The sequence below is a fragment of the Mugil cephalus genome, chromosome 12 (assembly GCF_022458985.1).
Source record: "Mugil cephalus isolate CIBA_MC_2020 chromosome 12, CIBA_Mcephalus_1.1, whole genome shotgun sequence".
Lineage (NCBI taxonomy): Eukaryota > Metazoa > Chordata > Actinopteri > Mugiliformes > Mugilidae > Mugil > Mugil cephalus.
In genome coordinates, this window is record NC_061781.1 from 1,711,862 (window position 1) to 1,735,325 (window position 23,464).

The 23,464-nt window shown below is 42.6% G+C and overlaps 1 protein-coding gene across 4 annotated transcripts; it reads right to left on the reverse strand.

Moving 5' to 3' along the window:
* Window positions 1–1,000: 1,000 nt before the first annotated feature.
* akap11 (A kinase (PRKA) anchor protein 11) lies at window positions 1,001–22,772 on the reverse strand. Of its 4 annotated transcripts, none has more exons than XM_047600533.1 (12): window positions 22,461–22,772; window positions 18,792–18,896; window positions 17,975–18,085; window positions 17,832–17,885; window positions 17,556–17,687; window positions 15,323–15,587; window positions 10,709–15,050; window positions 10,471–10,611; window positions 8,698–8,784; window positions 5,254–5,300; window positions 4,590–4,792; window positions 1,001–4,021 (listed from the first exon to the last, which is right to left on the reverse strand). In XM_047600533.1, the coding sequence occupies exons 2-12, from the start codon at window positions 18,852–18,854 to the stop codon at window positions 3,854–3,856; spliced, it is 5,613 nt and encodes a 1,870-aa protein (XP_047456489.1). In that variant the 5' UTR covers window positions 18,855–18,896; window positions 22,461–22,772; the 3' UTR covers window positions 1,001–3,853. The 4 variants fall into 4 exon arrangements, with proteins under 4 accessions (XP_047456489.1, XP_047456490.1, XP_047456488.1 ...); XM_047600534.1 differs by having other exon boundaries at window positions 8,698–8,781; window positions 22,456–22,772; XM_047600532.1 differs by having other exon boundaries at window positions 22,456–22,772.
* Between the last annotated feature and the right edge of the window lie 692 nt (window positions 22,773–23,464).

Below are 23,464 nucleotides of genomic sequence, written 5' to 3' on the forward strand. Positions count from 1 at the left end.
GACTGGCCTTTTTTAATAGGTCTGGAGGAATCTCTGAAGTGAGCAGCAGGCTGTTATCAGAGGTATCAGTGTTTAAAATGATCTGTCATTAAGGTGTTGCAGATGCACCCTGGAGGTATTCTGCTAACAGTGAGACACTAAGGTATTCAGGATGTGGTGTGTGTTTGCAGTCATCACTGCTGTAGGGCTGCAGCTAATGATTTCATTTGATTGTTTCTACGCCACAGATAGTTGATGAAGTCGTTAAAGAGTATTTCACTAAGAAAAACCACGCCTCAAATGATGCAGATGTTTAGTAACTGTCAGAACCAAAAGGAAAGTCCCCCCACCCTCACTCCTTGGGCCTGATGACCATCATGCATCTACCTCTCCTTCCTCCATTCATTCATTCCCCTCACGACCTCCTTGCATCCTTTGTGGGTAAATGTGAAGATAGACGATACTCAAGCATGAAGGAACCCAAACCTCCTTGTCTCGCTGGTTCCTGTGCGGTTAAATGTTTACAACAATCAGGCATAACATTATGACCACCTTCTTCATATTGTGCAGGTCTCTCTTGTGCGTCCAAACAGTTGGGATTCATCAGAGAACATGGGTCTTCAGAGGGTGTCCTGTAGTGTCTGGCAACTCAATGTTTGTTAATGTTTGGTCTTCGGGTCCATTGGGTTGAGGGGAGGAGCCTCTGTGGATCATCCCACAGATACTTGATCAGTTTGGGATCTAGTGAATTTGGAGGCCAGGTCAGCACCTTGTACTGTTCATGTTTTTTGAGCTGTTCTTAAACTGAATGTCCAAATGTCAAGATAGTGTTTAGTATCTGTGTTTAATAACTGCCTTTATCAACTACCAGGTATTAACCCATCATTTGTACTCTACAAGGTTATTACCAGTTTTCCTTGTTGGGAAGTTGATTGCCTTTTCCTGTAACGACAACCAGACCAATAACATTCAACGTGATGACATAAGGACCTGATCTCCTGGTTGAAAGGAGGCAAGAAAATCAGAGCACATGAAAAAAGCTTTATTGTCACACCGAGCTTTGACAGAAACCAAAAAAATTTGACTTAAAGCTAAGAACGTAGTAAACTAGCGAGCAACGCCACTACGAAGGACAACTGTTTATATATATATATATATAACTTATTATATATTAGATTTTATTAAATATCTTTATTTTGGCAGGATTGTACAAGTAAGCAGGAAAATACAGAAGTGAGGTGAGGTACAGGACGCCTCTCTCTTTTTTATATATATATATTATCATGTGTGATGTTTGGAGAGAGGCGTGAGTAACACTGGGAACAATAACAGATTTAAAGTCTCTGCTGGCAGGTACACATTCGGCGTTCACTAACACAACCATAAAGCGCTATACTGGAGGTCATGGGATGCACAGGAATGTCAAAAGAAAGATAATAATAGTAGAAGAACAAGCTTTAACTGAACATTGAGACTGGAGAGATTCTGTACACGGTGTGGATACATTCCTCTAATGTAAACCGATAAATACGCACGCTCTCAGGTTAATACTTCACTGTTTCTTCACTTTTGCTCTCAGTTTTAATAACTTGGGTTACACTTTGGATTTTTTTTTTCTTAAATATAGTCATTTCTGTGTGTAAACAAATCCAGTCTGTTTGGCAGCCCAGAGAGGAAGCTTAACTAATAAGGTGTCAGAAGAGGCCTGCAGCCTGACGTGAGGCAATGTGGACACAGACGATCACTGCGGCTCAATTAGTGTAGAAGAAGAAAATGAATGTGGAGCTTCATGCAGGCCACCAACAACACTTAGTGTATTATAATCAGACATGTGAGCTGGTGGTTTATTACAGTGTTTTGGACTTGAGGACCTGGCAGCATTTCATCATCCTTCGGTCCCCGCTCGTAAAAAAATAATAAAAAAATAAGCAGCAATAAATAATGAATGCATCCAAGCGTATCCCAATAATATTTGCTTGGAGAGGGATTGTGTGCATTAGCTGAGTGTCAATGGTGGGGGGTCACACAAGAGGACGCAAGAAGGAAAAGAAAGGAGATGAATGGGGAGACACCTTCACAGGTAGGCACAGGAAATACATTTACAAGGTGTGGTCATTGGATCCTTTAGTTAAATTAATAGCATCATATACTCTCCAAGAAACAAGGAGAACTGGACTCGCAGGGTTTTTTTTTTTTTGAAAAAATTTATCCAAGTCTTCAGTTCTCGGAGACTGCTGAGGCGAGGTGAGTTTAAACAGGAACATCTCACTGGAGTAACATCTGATTTTGGGATATCTGGGTGTCACGAAGTAAAAATACACGGGGAACGTTTTTCCTGAAGATTCACCACTCATCCAAGTATGTTGTGGTGATACTCACCTGTAATTGGAGGATGGAGGATGAGATGAGGACGGACGTCTTCAAGAAACCCGACAAGTCCAGTTTCCCTTCTTTCTGCTTGTTTTTAGGACATCTGAGAACCCGTCATTAGCTGACCATCCAAGCTGGGAGTAAAAGAGGAGACCGCAGAGGTTTGAGGACAGCGCTGGAAATGCCAAAATTATAAAAGAAAAGAAATAAAAGTGCTTCTCAGCAAGTAGCTGTTAGTACGTGTGGACGTTCTCATGGGGGCTGCTGAGTAATGCGGGTGTGTGCTGCTGCTAGTTGTGGAGGTTGTGGTATCCTTGATTCCACAAGGTGACTGTGGAGCGTGGGTGACAGAATGTGTGAGTCCAGGCTGGAGCTATGCTGCTAGTTTGTGGTTTCGGAAGTGCAGACCTGACCGGTGTCTTTAATTAGGAGAAGATCCGCTGTCTGCGTCACTGGATCTTCCCCGAAACTGGACGCCCCCCCCCCCCCCCCAAAACAGATGACTGGCGCTATCTCACGGTGACTGGGACAGGACGGACGCTTGTGGCCAAGCTACATCTGGCAGCAACGTTTTTGAAACTTTCGAGCAGCATTTCATACTTCAAAAAAATATACATACTTTGTCTTTTAAATAGCGATTGCTTGAGTAAACATCATCCCCTTTAAATATATTTTTTACTAAGTTTGACAACTGAGGAGATTGTTGCTTGGCAAGCAGTGTTACAGAAGAAACCAGAACTCTCAACCTTCATTTCATCATTCTGAGGCCACGTACAGTTGCAAAAGATCCTGGTTTCATAAATTCATACTTTACAGTCTCCATGTATGGCAGCATATCGACAAAAAACACTTACATGAGCTCCAGAGAAAGAAACACTCACCGAAGCAGACCACAGTCATTCAGAGCGCATTAATACAACAGAATACTACAGGAGGGTGGGGGTGGGGTGTGTGTGTTGGTGCATCTGGTAATATGAGGGTGTGGTGTGATGTGTGTGTGCACACAGCTGGTCTCTGAACATGTGGAAACACCACCACAGAGGTGAGCTGTGGGCATGATGACATCATTCACCAGCCGCTGTGGGGATTCCCTAAAAGAAAACACATTCTCTCGATCAGCGCTCTCCTGTCTGGAAACATGTCACGAGGTGGGGGTTTCTCTCATTCTCTCTCTCTCTCTCTCTCTCTTCCTGTCTACTCTCCTTTTCTTCTTCTAGCTCAAGCCCTACAGTGGCCTTAGGTGAACTAAATCAATTCATGTGACACGAGCAGCCAGACAAGAAAAGATGCGTGAAAAAAAGAACAGAAACAGAAACAGAATCTGGTCACTGTATGCAACGCAAAAAGAAAAAACACGCTGCCCACATTCATGAGTTCGATAATTTGATTTGCATGGCACCCTCTAGAGGGGGATGGCTATGGAAGTTGCAAAGCCCTGTCTGATGGAATTGATGATTGATGATGAGGAGGGGAAGGAATGAGGAGAGAAAGAGAGGGGATTGTGTTAGGTGTGCTCCAGTAGCCACTGGAAGAGTGGGACGCGGTGCGGCTCTCTGCCGGCCTGCAGCACCTCCTCTCTGGGCTGGCTCTCTTCGCAGTAACGCAGCAGGTTGTGCAGCAGTTCTCCCGCCCTCCACCTTCGCTCCCGGAGCCTTTGGACAACCACTGGCAGCTGGAAGGACACACAGACACGATTCACTTTTTAAGAAGAAAGGACGCTGCTGCGAAAAGGAAACTGAGTAAATGTTTCCCATTAGTCAAGGAAGAGAGGTCCAACTTGGAAGTCAAAGAGAAACAGAAATTCTGATTTGATGAAAGTGCAGATTAAATGTTTTGCAGACAGAAAAGAAAGAATGGTATATAACGTATATAAATAGAGCAGCAGTATAACTGCTTATCCTGATACTAATGTGCAGATTTTAACAGCCACCCATGGATCAAGCAGGATGGCATCAGTCGTGGGTGGGTGGGCGTCGTTGGGTATGTGACTGTAAAACATTAACAGTAACTGGCGGTTTTCAGCTGCTTGTCTCCACAACAAAGCTAATTCTAGTGGAAACCAGGATTGCTAACCTTAACCAACATCAACAATCATGGAAAGAATGACTTCTTTCACTGGAGCGAGATGATGTGACGAGACGAAGGAAAGTCTCGTGTTATCTTGGTGTTGAGAGAAAAAAAAACTCCATAAATAACCGCAGCGGGAACCTGTTTGATGATGAGAAACGCTAGAGAATCACCTGCTGCAGTTCTCGGTCGGGACTCAGCTGGATGTGTGGGATGTCGGCCATGGAGGCGGCCACCCACTGCAGCATGGACCTGAGCTGGGGGTCGATAGCAACGTGTTGAGGGCCACGCCCGGCCTCCCTCACGTCAGAGTTCACTATGGCCAGGGTGGTCCTGGGAGTCTGTACTGTCAGAGTCCTGTCCACGCAGAGTGTTCCTGCAGGACAGATATTAATTAATCAGCCTCATGTTGATGAGGATTGACAGTTTTCTGGTGTTTTATCCTGTTCTGCTTGGGCTGGGTTCCATTAGCTCCACAGACCCATTAAGAAGCCCACACACACCCCTCCTCACTGGGGGCTGCTGTAAGTCTGACACATGAGACAGAGTGGGTGACTGTGGAGGGTGTGGATGAATGAGTATTAGTGTGTCTGAATATGGGGGTGGTAAAATCCCCGGCATCACTGCTCTCAGACAGACAGTTTCAGACCTCAGATTAAGACGGGGCCTTTCTTTCCCCACTGTGTTCCTTCTGCTGTCCAAAAAATCTGATCTCATAACTTGCCTAATTTACATTTTAATCTTTATTTTTTGCTTTTACCAAACCACAGGAGCTGAAAACTGAGTACAGCCAGCTTGAAATAAAGAGGACGATATAAGCAAAATAACAATCCTTACCACTGGATTCCTCCTTGACCTCAGTCTCCTTGTCCTCTATATTGTCGCTGTAGGATGAGAAATGTGACACAGGTTAGTGAGGAGGGAGAAATGGACGACGGTGCAAATGACAGCAAGCATGCTCAAGCTACCTTGGACTCAAGTGTAGCAGGATATGAGACACCACAAACAATGAAAGCAATTCTGATCAAAAGAAAATTCAAGACACCAGTGGTTGCATGAGTTCAGATTTTTTAAAGCAGACTAGTCTCAGATGACGTCACTAATGAAAACCCAGTACAAAGTATTGAAATCTACATTCTTGGCCTGATATGCTGAGAACAGACAGCTCATGTATAGCCTGTATAAAAACAGGCTGCAACTCAGCACCATCACTATTATTTAATAGTACTCCACAGTGTGTTGATAGATAGGATAGTGTAGCTGAAGGTCTAATAACTTTACGAAATACTTGATGTGTAGCCTCCTTTTCTCTGTTACCACAGGAGGTTGTTAACTGTAAATTTGCTTCTCTGCTTCAGTGTCTTTTATCAGTGACGACGCAGTGAAGAAAGATGGGAAGAAGACAGAAAATAGATTTTTTTCCCCCCTTCTGAAAATCAACTCAAATATTTGCTGTGTGATTTGCCAACAGGTAAACAGTCATTGCTCCATTTTATAAGAGTGTTAATCACAGCGTTGTTGACACAGCCCACGGCTACAGACAACCAGGCTCTGCTCCATGTGATACTATAAAGGATATCATTTGCTTTTTCGTCAGTTTTCTGTGTTAAGGATTGCAGGGATGTCAAAGTGAAACATGGCCCGGCAGCTAAAAAGCACAAAAACAATGTAATTAAAGTTGAATTACAAACACCTCTGGGAATTTGAAGAGCACAAACTAACTGTTGTGCAGCATTTCCTGAGGCTTTAATTAAAACAAACTCAGAGTGACCTATTTGGCCTATAGCTACCACGGAAAAAATCTCTTCCCTCATTCTTAGCATGGTTTCAATTCTTAAAGATTAACCTAACCACAAACCTGAGTCTGAGAGAAACCTTCCACCTAATGGCTGACACTGAACTGGCGAGTAAGGTGAAGCCAAAGCAAGTAGAGCTCCCCCTGGTGACTCGCAATATAGGTCTTAAGCTCCAAGCCCTCCATGTTACTTAAAATAAATGTAATGAATGTAATAGAAATGTAATAAATCATTAAGCACGGTTTCTGTAATTTTAGGTAGTTAATATAATACTGAATATGTCCATTTTTTCAGTTTCGTTTTCATTTAATAATTTGACACTATAAAAACAGGATGTGACATCATGGGGACCAACAGTTGCCATGACAACTATTCCGTGGAGTGGTCCTATGGGACCACAAGAGTAGGAACAATTAATAAATCAATAATTGCAGTGTATAATGCAACATTTCTTTTGTAAGTTGCAAGATGGTGTCACCCTTCAGTCTACCTTCAGTTTGACCTATGTAAAGAAGAGGAGATGCTTCATTTAATTGTTATACAGTCTATGCAGCAAATACAGAAACCCACAGTGAGGGTAACCACGGTGGAAATGTTCCCAGGGCAGCATCATGTTTGGCAGCATCCAAAGCTTCATCCCACAGACCCTCAGACTCCTCAACCATTAACTATTCTACTTTTTTATACTGTTTTTTTTTTTTTTCTACCTGTGTACAGCTGGAGTTGTAAGTCAATAAAATATCATTATAATGTGCTAGTTCATACCCTGAATAAAAATAAAAAAGTCTAACTGCATGACTCCTTATGAGCTTTTGCATTTTATCATCTCGTGTTTATTGGGTTCTGGACTCACCATGTGCAATCATTTCTGTACAATAATTTCCTGCTGTGCAATACCCCATATTCAATGTTATTATAGAGCAACAGGTTGGAATGCAGGTGCACTTATACTTGTACATATTGTTATATATATTTCTTATATTTTTTACACTGATCCGTGTATTCTTACTATAATTGTACTTATTGCCTACATTGCTCTGAACACTGGTACACTTTGAGTAAGAGCTGCTGTAAGGAAAAGTAATTTTCCCCTGGAATCAATAAAGTAATTCTGATTCTGAGTATTAAAATAAAAACATTTACTTTTTGGAGTAAAACTTTCTGTTCATGCTACTTGGAGCATGCTTCTGTATTTGCAGTGCATGTACTTTTCAAACAGATAATTTTAAGCCCTCTCTGAGTATGGTCCTCCTTCAGGCTGAGATATCTGAGATGTCCCACATTCTTGGAAGCTGTTGGTTTCGGTTGACTTTAGGGGAACATCAACATCTACATGCTCAAACTTGCTCAACATATTCACAACAGAAAATAATTTATCGTGGCGTTCTGAGAACTGGTTATCACTTATCACAACACAACTGAACTCATGTGGTGTGTTGATGGAAAATAAAATATATAGTTTTTTGTAGTTTCTGCATGCAGGTGGATACATGCATGCACAAAAAAAACAAACAAACTCAAAGATTTGAAACTATTCAATAACATCAATACAAAAGCCCTATTTGTACGTAATTAGTTTTACCTAGGCAAATGTGTAGTAATTTATAATAACTGCAGAGGTTGTGTGTGATTTCAATCCTGCGTGAATGAGACATGTTCAGAATTTGTAAATTAAAAATGATACCTAGCCTATTTCTCCTGACGCAGATGTCCTGTGTTAAAATGAATCCAGTGCCAATCAGCATCTCAGTGATTTGGAGAGTTTTGTTTGATTTTCATTCAAGAATTATGAAGACTGTGTTATAAATCAAAGTCGGGACAGATGTTTGGGAGCAAGGGGGGGTGACAGAAAAAAGCTTAAAACCAACAGATGAACATAACTGGGGAGGACAATAAGATTGATGATGTGCAGCAGCAGATTTAGACGTGTTGGATTTTATCATCACATCACTAAAGATGGAGCTCATTTAAATACTAACAGATAGTTTGTAAATTCTCCCCCATGATCAATGCAGTCTCATCATGTTTTATTTACTTTTTTAAAAAATATGTAATTTTTTTTTATCATTAATCCAAATATGTATAGCATCTAAAGCTGCAAATGTTTGCCATCCTGAGGTAATACTAATCCCCTTGGACAGCAAGGAATTTAATGCACAATATATTCAAATCATATAGAAAGAAAAATCACATGCAGACATTAGCATCGACAAGCAGTCTTATTTATATCTAGAGCTTTAGTGTGGTCATGCAGGGTGCTGGTGGTTCGTAGTATGAGACAAAGCATTAATGAAAATGTCCTACGATGTCAATCATTTTCATGATCGAGAAGTCCTCTAGCTCCAATTCTGTGTATGTGTAGCATAGGTTTGAAAGTAAACTCTTATCATATAATATCATCATATCATATAAAGCTCACTTTTTGTCCCATGCTACGTGAACCACCCTATGAGACGGTAGCCGTGGCAACGAGCTGCTGACAAACCTGTCAGAGGGGGAGAACGACATATGCTCCTCACACACCTCCCCCTCCAGGCCCAGACTGCTCCAGCTACTGCTATTCCCATTGCTGCTGGAGAGAGAAGGCTTTTAACACACAGCCATGACAACGACAGTAGACAGATCAAGATATAATAGACATAATAGGCAGTTTCACTGTATCTATCAAGCTCTGTCAATAAATGATGATGATGATGACCACCTCTGGAATTTGGAGTAATCCTTTAAGTGTCAGGTGAGGCTCAAAACAAGCGGGGGATTCTCCAACCGATGCTACTTTTTCCATCTTACATACCACTGAACCATGTGTAATGTTGACTTAGACAAATTGTCGCTAGAAGCAAAAGATGTGAGATCATTACATTCTTGTCCTCGCTCAATCTCGTTAATCCTGCGGGTTCCATCGGGACAACCAGCCGACAACCAAATCAAAACAACACAAACTCTCTCTCTCTCTGTAATTAGTCAATGATTAGCCGGCTGGCTGGAACCTGCACAATGTGGCATGCAACACCCTCAGCAGTCTAAAAGGGAGGAACCTCTGTGATATCTAAAAATACCTCCATTAGTCTGCATTAGCTCAGCCACAGCTTTCTCCCTGTGGTTTCACTGAATGACACATGCTGAGAGCTGCTCAATGCAGTCAGTCATCACGCTCTGCGTCTTAATAAACTCAATTTCTTTTATAGTTCTTTCATCAGCTGAGCAGAATAGTTGCAGTGGGCTTTTGAAGAGTCTAATGAATTACTCAGGGTGGACTTTGTTCCTGTAGGAACGGTGCCTGAAGTGAGGGAAGCACTTGAAGACACACCTTTTGAAAATATTATGATACATTAACTTGGCCCAGATGGCCAAAACAACTATCCGCTAGCACAATCTGTTCTTTTTGGTGCCTTTGGAAATAAATCACAAAATGTTGTCAGCTTCCATAGAGACAGCAACTTGTGCCAGAAATGTCAACAGCTGTATTTCGAGAGACTTGAAGAGACCCTGTCAGAGTTCATACACACACGCACATGCGAGGTGATGTCCATCCAAGAAGAGAAGGTCAATCCTGCCACAACTACCGCTAAGATCACGGCAGCATGTAATGACATATCCTTCATGTGTAATGTAACATTTGCACAAATCAGAGAAAATTACATTCTGGAAACGAGGTCTGAATGAGGTTAACAAAACTTAAGTTGACCCTGGAAACAACTCAACCGCAGGAGACTCCCTATAAAACAGCTCCAATACTTGGAATAAAAGACGTGTTCTGAAGAGATGAAAGACTCAACCTGACACAGTGTGACAAAAGTGATTACCTTATTCACCAAACCCTGAGTCCATAACTACACTAAAAATAAATCTACTTGTCCTTAATAGAGTCAAGTGTTGAGTAAGTCCACAGTTAAGATCCTTGCGTACACCTTCAGACAAACTAAAATAAAAAAAACACAGCTAAAACATATCTTAATGTGCAACTAGTCAGTAATCTTCTGTCAAATCAGGTTGCAGATGGTAGAAAAGAACGGGAAAGCTGAAAAGGTTATGTAAACTTGCGTGGTAGTATTGCTGGTTGATGGCCACCCCATGGATTTTCTACATAAAATAAACTACAAAGAAGTTTAATCCTTGAATATGACTTAATATGTGTCAAACCCATGTCACCATTTCTCTGCCAGTTAATTTCTGACTCCAAAGATGCTAGATGCTGTGTTCTACAGGTAATTTATGGTATTTTATGCTGTATATGAATAGGTCAGTGGTTATCTACCTGTCACTGAGGTGGAGAAAGCTGCTGTTGTCGTCTGGATGTTCATCTTCAAAGCTTAGGTTAGACCAGCTCCCCAGACTGTCATCTCCTACGCTCAGCTGCTGGGACACAGTGGACTCAGTGGGTTCCTGACCTGGAGAACTGAAGGCACCCAGAACAGGACAGAGCCTCAAAATTTAAGTAAAATGGACCAGCTTCAACAAAGCTGCTGAAATGCCAGACTGCATGTAATGTGTACCTGAAGTTGGCAGCCTGGCAGACGTTGGACAGGGCTGATGTCATAATCTCAGCAGTTAAGCTCTCAGCGTAGCTGGTACCGTCGTGGCCGATGCCACTGTCAGCGTTGAGGCTGGTGTTACTCAGTTCACGTTTAGCTGTCTCCATCGCCATGGATACCATCTCCTCCGCAAATGCTGCCCTGTGGTCGAGGTCGATGTGGATCTTGGGAATCTCCAGACCTGAAAGACGCTCAGCCCTGTCCTGGCACTGTGGTCCACCTCTCCTTCTCTGTAGTACAGAGTGGTAGTGATGCCTGCTCAGTTTGGTGCAGTATGGACACTCCTGGACCTGACAATAACGGCATGTCCTCTCCCCCAGGGCCCGGATCAGTGTTGGCTCCTCAGACAACCTCTGGGTGTGGGAGAGTTTGTCATGGTCTTGGGTCCTCTGGAGCTCTTGGGACGAATGTCCAACAGAAGTCAGGCTCATCTTCAGTGTGTCGTCCACTATTTTCCTGGCATAATGCTCAATGACCTGCATGGCCCTGCTGCTGTAGCCGCCATCATACAGGCTTCCTGTACTGTGGTGATGTCTGTTTTTACCCTCTTTGGACAACAAGGGGCAGGAAAAGGAGTTCCTGATGAGATTGTCTGCCATGTCGAGTTTGGATTTCTTATAAAGACAGGAATCAGTGAGAGACTTAGGCAGTCGCATGGAGGAAAGACGTAGCTTGCGTGTGACATCGCATGTGATGTTGTAAGCTAAAGATTCTGCAAAGTTGACCAAGTCCATGTAGTCCCTCTTACTCTGCTCTTCAGAGTCCCTGCAGCAACACTGAGAATCATCGCCTGACTGAGAAATCATCGACTCCAATCTATCCTTAGGCGATGAGGCCTCACTACTAGAAGCTTTCCATTCATCTGGCAGTGACTTAGAGGAGCGGAGGCGGGTGACAGAGGATCTTTGCTTGATTTTGCGACTGGCGTGAGCCAAGCCTAGTTTGATGGAGCGATAAGCCAAGCGGCTTGCATACTGGTCTAGCACCAACTCCCTGCTGCCTCCCTCCTTTTTCAGCACCCTGATGAGGTAGCCAGCATATTCATCTGTCACACTTTCACAGCTGGGATACTCAGAGGACAGACCAGAGCTGGAGCTTGAAGTGGAGGTGGATGGCTGGGAAACTGAGGCTGTCAGGTCATTAGACCATTGCTCAGCCAGCCTCCCTAACCTCAAGTCTCTGTTCTGCTCTACACTGGGTTGAGACCGGTGCCGGTGGTAGTGATGCAAACATTCAGAACTAGATCTTTCCAAGCTTCTTCTTCCGAAAGCTCTGTGATACGGACACTGCTGTCCAGAGCTCACCATCCTCTTCACATCATTGATGACCTCTCCCGCCACCTCGCCTGCGTACACCCACAAGGTGTTCAGGGTCTGCTCCGAGAACTGAGCCACACTGTCCTGCTTTCTCTCGGTGGCCTTGCTCATCTCCCCTTCCTCCTCAGCCACTACCAGGGTGTCCATCTCCGTTGCCATGGAGACTATGTGACATGCCAGTCTCTCAGCATAGTGGAGAGCTTCCTTGTTGGACATTCTTCGAGAGGATGTCTGGTTCAGGTCAAGCCGGCCACTCTCTATCTCCGAATATTTGTTGGTGCCACCCGTGCTGCCTTCGTCTACCTCTGGTTCCTCCTCTTCATCCTCATTACCATCTGCCTCCTCGGAGAGAGACCTCATCAGTTTGAGCATAAACTCTGCCTTGTCTGCCTCGGGGACGGTGTCTTTTGGCCCTGGACCAGGCTCAGGCTGATAGTGAGGGGTTGGAGGTGGTGTTGCAGGGGAAAATTCCTTAGCAAGTTTGCTCTTCAGCTTCTTGGAAAACTGTTTTATCTGTTTCTCCTTGGATACTTCACTGGGCTGCTGAGGGGTGGAAGGAGGAGTACCAGGAGTCCCACCAGATTTTTGGCCAGAGCTTGGTGCAGAGTCATCCACAGATAACCTTCTGTGTCCACCCGTCTCGGCACCCGGAACATCAAGAGTATCCATTATCACAGGATGTGTTTCAGCCACACCTCTGGTCCTGGGATCTAGCTCACAGTGGATTTTCCCCTGGCTTTCAGAGGTTGTTTGAAAGGAAATGGGAGGAATGTGAAGGCCTGTTGTTTGCTCAACAGGGCCTCCGTGCCTGACACTCCCAAAATCTCTACAGTCATGCTTGAAACTCTCCCTGCCAGCTCCAAGATTTGAAGTGGACTCTGGGGTCTCCTCATCAATTGTCTCCTGCTTCGAGTCCCTTCGACTTCCGATTGTCTTTGTCAAGAAATCTGCACAGTCACCAAAACTCTTTTTCATCTTGGAGGTGGTTATTAGCTCACAAGCCTCAGTTACTATCATATCCACCATGTTGCCAGAGAAGTTTTGGAATGGAGTTTGTGTAGATGTGGTGTTGTCAGAGGATATTACAGGTACTTTTTTGGGGCTGGCCTGTGGGGTATCTGACAAGCTAGACTTGTGCTGACAGGAATCCTCAGGATCCTGGACAAGGGAGAGGGCTTGACCTGCCTGGGGCACAGGAATACAGCTGGCCATGCCCGATACAGTGAACAAGGCTTTCTTCATGGTGCAGGATGCATCCTCTTTTGAAGGCCCTGTGACTGCCGCAGTGGAACTGGTACTTAAAACCTGCTGGTTAGCAAAGGTACTACAGGTGCGAGTGCTAGAGTTCTCTGCACTGACATAACAAATGTTGTCCAGAGACACACTAATAGCTGCCTGGCTAGTGAAGGCAACATCAGCCTGAGAAAGCTCAATGAAGGCCTCCTGGATTACAGACTCAGACAAGTCAGAAGCGTAGGAGGAAACCACCTCCTCCTCTTCCTCCTGTTCTTGTCCATGGCCAAAAGACCAATCACTAGGTGTGAGAGGAGTTGAGGGGTGGGAGAACTGACACACTTCCATTATTCCTTCAAACACAAGCTCTTCGGCCAGATCAGCAGCAAAACGTGTCACTGTGCTGTGGAAAATCTGCTTCTTCACTGTCAGGAACTCTTTCAGTGCCCCAGAAACAGCCTCCCCAACCAGGAAGCCAGCTAATCCATTGATTGCTCGTTCCTTTAACACATAGGCGTGTCGCATGCCAATCTCATGGAAGGCCATCTGAAACACTGAGGAGGTAAGTCTGGCAGCTAGGTGACACAAAGTGGTGGTACAAGAAGAAACTCCTTTTTGGAGGTCTCGCAAGGCACTGCCCAAACTCATTTCCACCAGATCGCTGGCAAACCTCTGAATACCATCCTTCAAAGACTGGGATGTCTTCTGCAGCTTGGCCACTGTGACAGTCTCTTGGATTTCTGAGAGCTTCATTAGGTAGCCTGAAGGGTTCTTAAATTCCTTGTGGCAGACACAGCTCAGGTTCTTGTTGTCACTGATGTCAACAGCAGACTGGTAACCACACACCGACTCCAGAATTTCTTTGGAAAGACTGCTGGCAAAGTCTGAGTACGTCTTATACAGAGAGCAGAGATCCTGGGGTTTACGTAGTTCTGAACTTTCTTGTTCATCCTCATCCGTCTTCCAGAAGTATTCTAGCTGTCCACTAGAGTCCACTAGAGGACTAAAAGCAGACGAGCTAACAGGACTGAAGAGAGGGCCTCCATTCTCATCAGAGGGAGTCTGCACCAGTCGAGGGGAGTCAGGCACCTCAGAGTTAACAGAGTAAGGAGATCCTGGTTTCAGGGGAGTGGGTTTTTTCACATTGGCTGGGAGAGTGGGGTGGTCAAAACGGTGAGGATTCATACCCTTGGTTGAGCAGCCCCTAGAAATGTATTTGGACGCTGACCCACTGGCGCCAGATTCAGCGGACATTTTTTGTGTGGTTGGGGCATTGATGGCGTCCAGAGGCAGTGTGAGAGTGCAGCTCTCTGAGCTAAGTTCATCCAGGTCATCAAACTGGTCAAAACTGTCAAAGAATTCGCTGACCTCCGAGTCCGAGTCTTCAACCCGCTCTCTGGGCCCCCCTGGCACCTGGGGGATGTCCAGTTTGGCTAGCAGGCTCTTCTGGTAGCCCACTTCATCCAGAAAAATTATTGGGCTGGGGCTGGAACAATCTGAGTCTTCAGACTCACTGACTTGAATCAAAGGTGACGGGAGACGAATACCAGGACTGCAGTAAGTCCACTGGGACTCCACACCTGATGACCTCTGCACTGTGACAGAAACATCTGGACCTGACCTATGTTTGGCTGAACACTTCTTTGAAGATGATGAACTTATGAAGACACGGGAGCCTGATAATTCCTTTCTTCTCTTGTGGGCAGGAACTGTCTGGGATGCCACGTCACGCTTTTTAAAATGGCAATACATAGCTGTGGTTATAGACAAGGACATGAAGGAGACATAGGAGAAAAGTTGTTATATAGAGCATGTACAGTACGAAGAGGGAATAAAACATAAACTTAACAAAAGCTGTGATAATGTAAAAATGTAGATTTCAACTCATACATAACTTATGAGTGCCAACTAGCACTGAACTCACATAATTTTAATTTCCTAACTGGTCTGATGATGACAATATAAAAACTGATGTAAAATAAATAAAGGTTACTAAATGCCACTAAGCATTAGATGTTAAACCTACAGAGATTGCCTCCCGTGTCGTCCTCTTCCAAATGCTCCAGGGCTGTGACAAAGTCATCCTCGATTGATGAGACGGACTGGTTGGTGTCGTCTTCCTCTGGCTGGTTGGGTTCAGCTATGCCTCTCTGAAGAGCCTGAAGCTCTAGTGTGTAGCGGACCCCTGCCATGTAGCACCCCAACAAGCCCACCAAGGACGCTACACTGGCCTGGGGGTAAAAGCTCATGATGGGATTATGCCTCAGCACGCACACAGTCTTCAACCAACACTGGGAAAAAACGGCACAAGAAAGAAAGGAAAAGAAAGGAATGAGAAATGCTGACTGCAATGTCTGGGGGGACAAATGGTTACTGAGCATTTGCAAATTATATTGAATTCACATATCCCACAGGATGGGGAAGAAGTGTATTGTTTTGTCAGCACTCTAACTGTAAGTTGTTGCATAAAAAAAAATCACTGAGTACAAAGTCCACTCTTTAGTTCACATAGGTGGGAGGTCTGGCTGTCTGAAGCAGACGACAAACCCACAGAATAAGCTGCAGGCCCTGTGAACCCAAACAACGCAGCACACAGGACAAGGAAGGACAAGGCCGTGATCGTGGGTTGAAAAAATAACATCTCCGTCTGACAGTGCCACCTGTGTTTCTTCAAAAAAGCTTGAGAAAGACTTGGGAGTCTGTTTACAAGCAGAGACGGACCGGGCCATGAAGTGGGAAAACAATTTAATCAACAACTGTCAGGATTTTGTTTTCCTAGTGAGTGTTAAAAATACTTTTCTCTCCGAAGGAAATAAACATCTACCGTGTTCGTGTATGTTCCCAGTGTAAATAAATAAACGTTTCAGAAATAAACTGATATTTACAGTAAAGTGGAGTTATCATTTCAGAAAGAGAGAGAGTTTTTACAGTAAACTAATACAAATATTATCTCATGTAGCTATTCTGATCTCTTAATGATTTATGTATTGAGATAACTAGAGTGCATTCCAGAAGCATACCAACCCCAAGGACATATGATAAAGTGAGAACATGTGTTTTTTATATTTATAGTATTTTAAAAATCTGTGAATTGCTATCTTCAGATCTCTCTATGTTGTCTACAAATGCTGTCTGTCATGTATAACTTAACCCAGACCAGAACACAGGTGTGTGAGTTCCCAATATAAATATCCCATATAAATGGCGCCCTCTTGTGGTAGTTACGACCTTGTAAGTGGAATGTTTTGTAAGAGCCAGAATTGTTCAGTTTTGTTCAGGTATTTGAAGATGGTTTCAAAAATTGATGGAGATGCATGGCATGTCTGAAACACAGATCAGGCATAACATAATGACCACTTTCCAAATATTGTGTAGGTCTCGTTGGACATTGGTGTCCTGTTGTGTCTGGTGACAGAATGTTGTTAGTGCGGGCCTTAGGGTCCTGTGGGTTGAGGGGCCTCTGTAGATCATCCCACAGATACTTGATCTAGTGCATTTGGAGGCCAGCTCAACACCTTGTGCTGTTCTTCATGTTTTTTGAGTTGTTCCTAAAGTTTCGTGTGTGTGTCAGTTTGCATCCTACTGGTGGATGAGTGTCATGCTATGGGGTTGGGCTGCTTGTTCTGGTCCAGGTGGGTGGTACATGTGATATAAGTAACATCCACATGAATGCCAGGTACAAAGGTTTCCCAGGAGGACACAATAGTGCCAACGTGGTTGATGTTATTTACTTCTTATCGGACTCCTGTCTGTGGTTTTGGCTAAACAGTGTGTATATTGCAATTTACATTTACACTTTTTGGGGTAATTTTATGAAACATTATGTCCAAGGAAAACGTTTCCCAATCCGTTCTTTATGCATTTACATTTTCTACATTTAGTTACCCTGGCTAAACTCATAGCCTCATTGGATACCCTGAGTTGCTGAGCAATGGAGAGATAATGGAACTACATAAACATCAATTATTTTCCATTTTCTACTCCATTTAAAGGCAGGATATAAATGCAGTTTCTGAATAATTTTGTGAATGAAAGGTTTCAGTTGTTTGAGTTGTAATGAATTTGAACCATGTCAAATAAATAATAAAATTATAAACTAGACTTGCAGCTTTATCCATTCAAAATGAAGCTCTGATACGTTCTCAATGCCATTCTCAATGAGACAGAACATAAGGGCACAAAAAGCTCTTCTCTGCCCTCACTTCCCTGCCCTCTGCTCACTTCTGCTTTACACAGCACACTGAGCAACAGTCACTTACCTGAGGCCTGGTGTCAATGTGCTCTGCCAGTCTGCGAGAGTCTTTGAGCAGCAGGACTTCATCGTTCTTGAGGCTGTGGACATGGAGGGACCGAAGAAGCTCACACAGTCCCCCTGGCAGAGATGACAGTGCCTGGGGAGGAAGAAGAGGTCACATGACTGAACTCAGTGGAAAATCTTTTTTTAGTGCCTCCTCTAACTCTAAAAATATTACCCATCATTCGATAAGTCAACCTGACAAGTTAAATTCAATCTTTTAGTCTAAATTAAATAGTACCTGCTGGGTGACATCTTCTCCTTCACACTGACCGGGCAGACACACAAAATGAATCTGAAAGAGCAGAATTGATGATCAGGACATTTATAACTCAACATGTCTGAGCTTCACTCGTGTTTGTGCTGCTGTTCTCTGTGACAAACCTCTGTCAGTCTTGCAGCATCTCTGGTTGGAAGCTCCAGGCCAACACAGCAGAGTTCCTTTTTATTCCTAAAGAGGCTCTTCACTGACTGCGCCCCAGTGTCACGCACAGTCTGCAGACACACATGCAGCATTTCATAGAAAACATTAAAGATTACCCCAGAGTCCCAACAGGAAATCTCAAAGACACAGTACACTAGGGCTGTAACAGCACTTCACAGGGTGATATATATTCATTTGCGTCCCAGTTTTTATGCTTAAAGTCAACTCTTTGAAAACAAATGAAACTGCAAATGAAAATGTCCACATTTTGAGTATTTCTGTGAGTTCTGTCTGATCTGGTTGGTTGTGAGAGCCTGGGAGTCACTGCTCTGTTGTGTTTCAGACAAGAACTCAACAAAGACAGCTAATATGTAGCATGGCAGCCCTGCTTTCCAGCAATTTGTTTCTGCACAAGAAGACCTATAATACTAAACCATGTTGATATATCCATTAATGTCAAGCTCTAAGTGGGTGGAAGCAACATTTAGCAGATCAAGAATAGGGCTGGATGTTGTGATCAGCACAATCTATTTAAGTTGCAGAATATATTAAACATCTTTCCTAATTTAAACTTTCTGACGAACAGTATCATTAAGTAAAAGCCTGAAATGGTTTCTACATTCACACTACTGGCAGAATGGCGGAAGTTATGTTTATTATTTAGCCATGAGTTAATAAAGGGAATAGCCTAATAAAAAAACATCCAGAGAATTATCAACCAAATAAATAATCATTTGTATCCCTACAGCTTCCCAGTTTCCCATCAAGGCTACAGACCTCTTTCCGGACCGATGCCCTGGACCTCATTGGGACTCCTCTAATACGGGCACAGGCATCCATAGCAAATAGGAGCTGAACGAGGCTGGCTGGCTGGCCGCTCACCTGTGAATGGAGGAGTGCCAGGAGAGGAAAAAAAAAAACAACAGAGAATGAGTGACATGACTTGACAAAGTATTTTATTGTGAGGCTCAACTGGTAACATTATAATATCCAAGTTATATCACAGCTTTAAGCCCCATAGCTGAGCCTTTTTATAAGGGGTGCTCTGGTAGCATAGTATAAATCTATCTTAAGTCACTGCACCTGTGCTGCTCAGTAATCTGCTAAACCAACAGTTAACAATGGACCAATGTCTATGAAAGATTTCAACACACATCAGGTTTGCCCACAAACCTGTGTGAAACATCATGAATCAAGCTCTCATTCAAAGTATCTGGCAAGGATAAGGTATTGTAGCCCATGCTGCTTTGATATTCTTTAAACCAGACAGGCCCTGCATCATAGATCAAACAGCAGAGGCAAGAGTACAGGGGAGTGTGCTCTGAGCATGGGAAACACACTCAGTAAGCAGCATGAGAGAGAGAACGAGTTAAGGTGGCAAAATATTTACAGTGTACAGGTCAGAAAAATTTTCCCAAGAAATCAAAGCCTTGTCCTTTGAGGTATGGTCCAAAGCAGCTAGTCGAGTCTAGACACAAGCAGGCGGTGCTGCTGACTAGCTTATTCTGCATCCTGAGAACCAGAGGGCTAGAGCACACCCCACCAGCTTCCTCTGTGGATCCAGGACCTCCAGGCTTCTCACGGGTGCTCTGGTGGGCTGCACATAGAACAACACCATCAGCCACCACTGCAAAACCTCAACTATGCAGTGCATCCCAATTCACTCACATGGGGAGCGGGCACAATGACGTCTATTATGGCTGCTGGAGAAGATCCAGGCATTTTTAAAATTATTGGATTTTTGAAATGATCGGATCTGTATTGAGCTTCAGACAAGCCTGATCTTTAGTAGTTATTTATTTTAGGTCTGCCATAAACCAAAACCCTGTTGCGTCAAAACTTCTTATTTCTCTTAGTTGGCAACTGTCAAAGCTGTCAAAAATCAGAATATAGTAAGAGGAAACAAAATCACGTGTCTGCTGTGTGGAATAACGTCACTGTGGAGAATGAAGTAAGTCAGATAGCAGTTAACAACTAGTGTAATGTGGATGTTTGGTGGGGTGGTAGTAGGAGATCATCAGTGAATACTACAACTTGACTTAACAGCTCCAATAAAATCACTGAACAGAATTTATGGAGTCCCTCTCCACTACATTATCTCATTATCTTTGATAGAAAGATTTATTGGACTGAATCCAGTCGACTCTAGGAGAATACGAGGAAAACAAGAAAGGACTTTAGGAATCTACAGAGGACCACGTTTAGGACATTTAACATCAGATTAGGACCAGATGACACAGATTTGAAGAATGTGAATCCGTTTTTTCACCCTGGGAGGTTTCATGTTTAGTTCACAGCTTTAGTATTCAGTAATAGAGTTTGTGAGAACCACCTCAAGAGGCCTACATCCTTATCTTATGTCACTAATGAGATACATATTTAGTATTGGTCACGGGGAAAAACGACTTAGGTACAATAAGGTTTAAGCTTACACAAATGCTCGAACAAACTAAATATCACGGTTTGCATTGAAGGTAACAGAGCTAAGCACATGGAGGCAAAGGAGGAGAAAAACAACCTTCCAAGGGCACAAACTGTGTAGTCTAAAATCTTGTTTGGCTGGGAGCTGATGTGGGCCAGAATCTGAGTGTGGGTGGCCAGGGGGATAGATAAACAGAGACAAACTCACAGCTTACTGAGAGGCCAAACACCGGCTTCTAATGAGGCACAGGTGACTTCTCATGTCAGATGGTAACCATGGAGCAGGTGCAGAAAACATTTAATAGTTGCGATGATCAATAGTAACTTTATTATAATTATCTCTAATATCTAAACCAGTCTTTTCTTTAGCTGAGGAGCAGAGAACAGAGTTTGTGCCAAGAGACAGAAGTTTGAATGAATCTAAAACAAGCATTTTTACTGCAGATCGTCTGCACAGTTGAAGCTGGAAAAGCACAAACCAGGCGTATTTCATTCCATTAAGTATCTCCATAAGCTTCCTGGAACTAGACCAGCTCATTAAAAACGCAGTCATTTCAAATTTCGCTAATTACACCCTACGTTCCCTGCGATGACAAACCAAAAATGTCTTCTGTTAAACAGTCTAATTCACAAGCATCATGACTAGAGCAGTGTATGCATTTCCTGAATTTGATTCTATATCATTTCATTTTGAGATATTTCACTTATAAAACTATTTCATTTTCAAACTAGTGTTAGCATTGTTTCCTAGAGAGTTTCACATTTTGCATGATGTATTTGATTTTGTTTTTGTTCCAGCTCTTCTTTGTCATCATACTTCACTGATGGTGTGTCTTTTTTTTTTATATTGTTAGTGGAGTACTTAGTGTCCAAGTTAATACAACCAATGCACAACACTCATTCTCTATTAGAGTGGTATTTCCCTTTAAGAGACACCTCTGTGGGGTTTCTGAAAATACACACTTAAAAGACGGAGGGATAAAATTGCATATGTCATTTAAAATGCAATAAATAAATAAATAAAGATTCCACTAAACATTAAAAATAATTTCATATTAGTGTCGATAACATCATTTTATATTTTACATCAACATTCCAGATTTGAAACAAACAAGTGTGTATTTTGTGAGGATATTGAAACGATGAATCATTTATTCTTTCAATGTATTTTCACAAAAGCATTATGTACTGATGTACATGACTGGCTTCATATCAAAATTCTACTTGAGCCTTTTCTTCAAAAGGACATTATTTATAGTTTTGTCTCAGAAAACAAAGAATATGATTTCTTAAATAACCACATACATGATGGTTAGTCGTAGATTTTGTTTCATGGCGAGTTTCTCTCCCTTACTAAAGCCCTTAAAATAGAGAAGAGTAAACAAACGATAAAAGTGTTCTATTTTCAGATTGCACTTTATATGATTGCCAAGAGCTGCCTTTTCTGATACATATTTTTTACGTTTTGTTTTACTGTGCTATATGCACCTGTTCTTTACAAAAAGCCACTGTGAAGATTGTATGTTTTATAAAATTGAATTTGTTAATAACAAAGAAGAATAATAGCCGGCTAATGCTGGAGCTTTTGGGGCTGGTAGACGCCACAGCAGCAGGCCACACAGGAGCCACACACCGCGGATGCTGATGCTGGTTCACTCAGTGCTCTGAGTGCTCCCTCAGCCAAACATTTACCCCTGGCTAGCTAGCTCGCTAGCCGCGGTACGTTACATCCAGACATAAAGAGGGATTAATTAACAACTGAAAGAAAAGCCGGTCGCTGGAAAAAATAACCTCCTTGCTTTCTGACAGGTTGTCAATCACTGAGCTATCAGCGGAGTCAGGCCTCGGCCGGCTCCGTCTGTGATGTCACCCTAACATCGCTAGCTAGCCAACTAGCCACCGAGCTAACGGCCGACTTTAGGGTGAGTCAAATACACAACCCGACAGTGCACAGCAGCATGCGCGAATTATCCAATTTAATCTGAAACATGGCTATAGATTAGTCTGTGAGTCGTATTACCTCACCACTCGGTGTCGGTCTCCAGCAGCGCCGACTGTAGCCGCTGAGTTTGATGCGCGATGCCTGAACGAGTCGGTCGTTTGGAGAAAATGGAAACCGGAACCTTCATGTCAAACTGGAAACAGAACCGCAGCTTGAGTTTTTATTTATTTATTTATTTTTATAGTGGATAGTGCTGGGTAACATATCCATTTAAAACTCCACATATCTCCATAAAATTCAGCTCGTTGGAATGCTAGAAGATAAATACACTTAAGAGTCAATTTCTACCGGTGCCTAAATTGAACTGAACTCTCCATTCACTGAACCCGTTCTCGTTCTCCTCGTGATGAAAACAACAGTGAGGCATCACCAATCACACACAGAGAAAATTCGTGTCGCAATCATTGAATGCCGCACTGATACTGTCGAACACAGAATAATCAAACTACAGGGTGACAAAATTGATCTAATTGATTAACATTTATGATTTATTACAGTCAGTAACATTTTATTTTAAGATATAACGAACCTAAATACGCAAGCACATAATATTCTTCTTCTTCTTCTTCTTCTTCTTCTTATTATTATTATTATAACATTATTATTATTATTATTATTATTATTATTATTATTATTATTATTATTATTATTGTTATTATTAATGGTACTAATATTATTACTACTACTGCTGCTGCTACTGCTGCTGCTGCTGCTTCTACTACTGATAGCTATACTGGCATTAAATGAGAAAATGATGATGCTTTTTGGTTAATTGTAATGAATAATGACATGATAATCTCTTTTGCCAAAAAGACTTAATTGTTTTCATTTATACATTTATTTATACATTTTGAGATCTATTACTAAATCTACTGATTCTATTCTCTTATAATACAGTACATTAGCTATTTGTATTGTAACATGTCCTTCAAGAAAAGGGACAATATGAATAAACCAATAAGGCTAAAGCCTGACTAATAATTTCCAGGTTGCAGTTCATAAAGTTTATGGTGAGATTGTGAAAGAG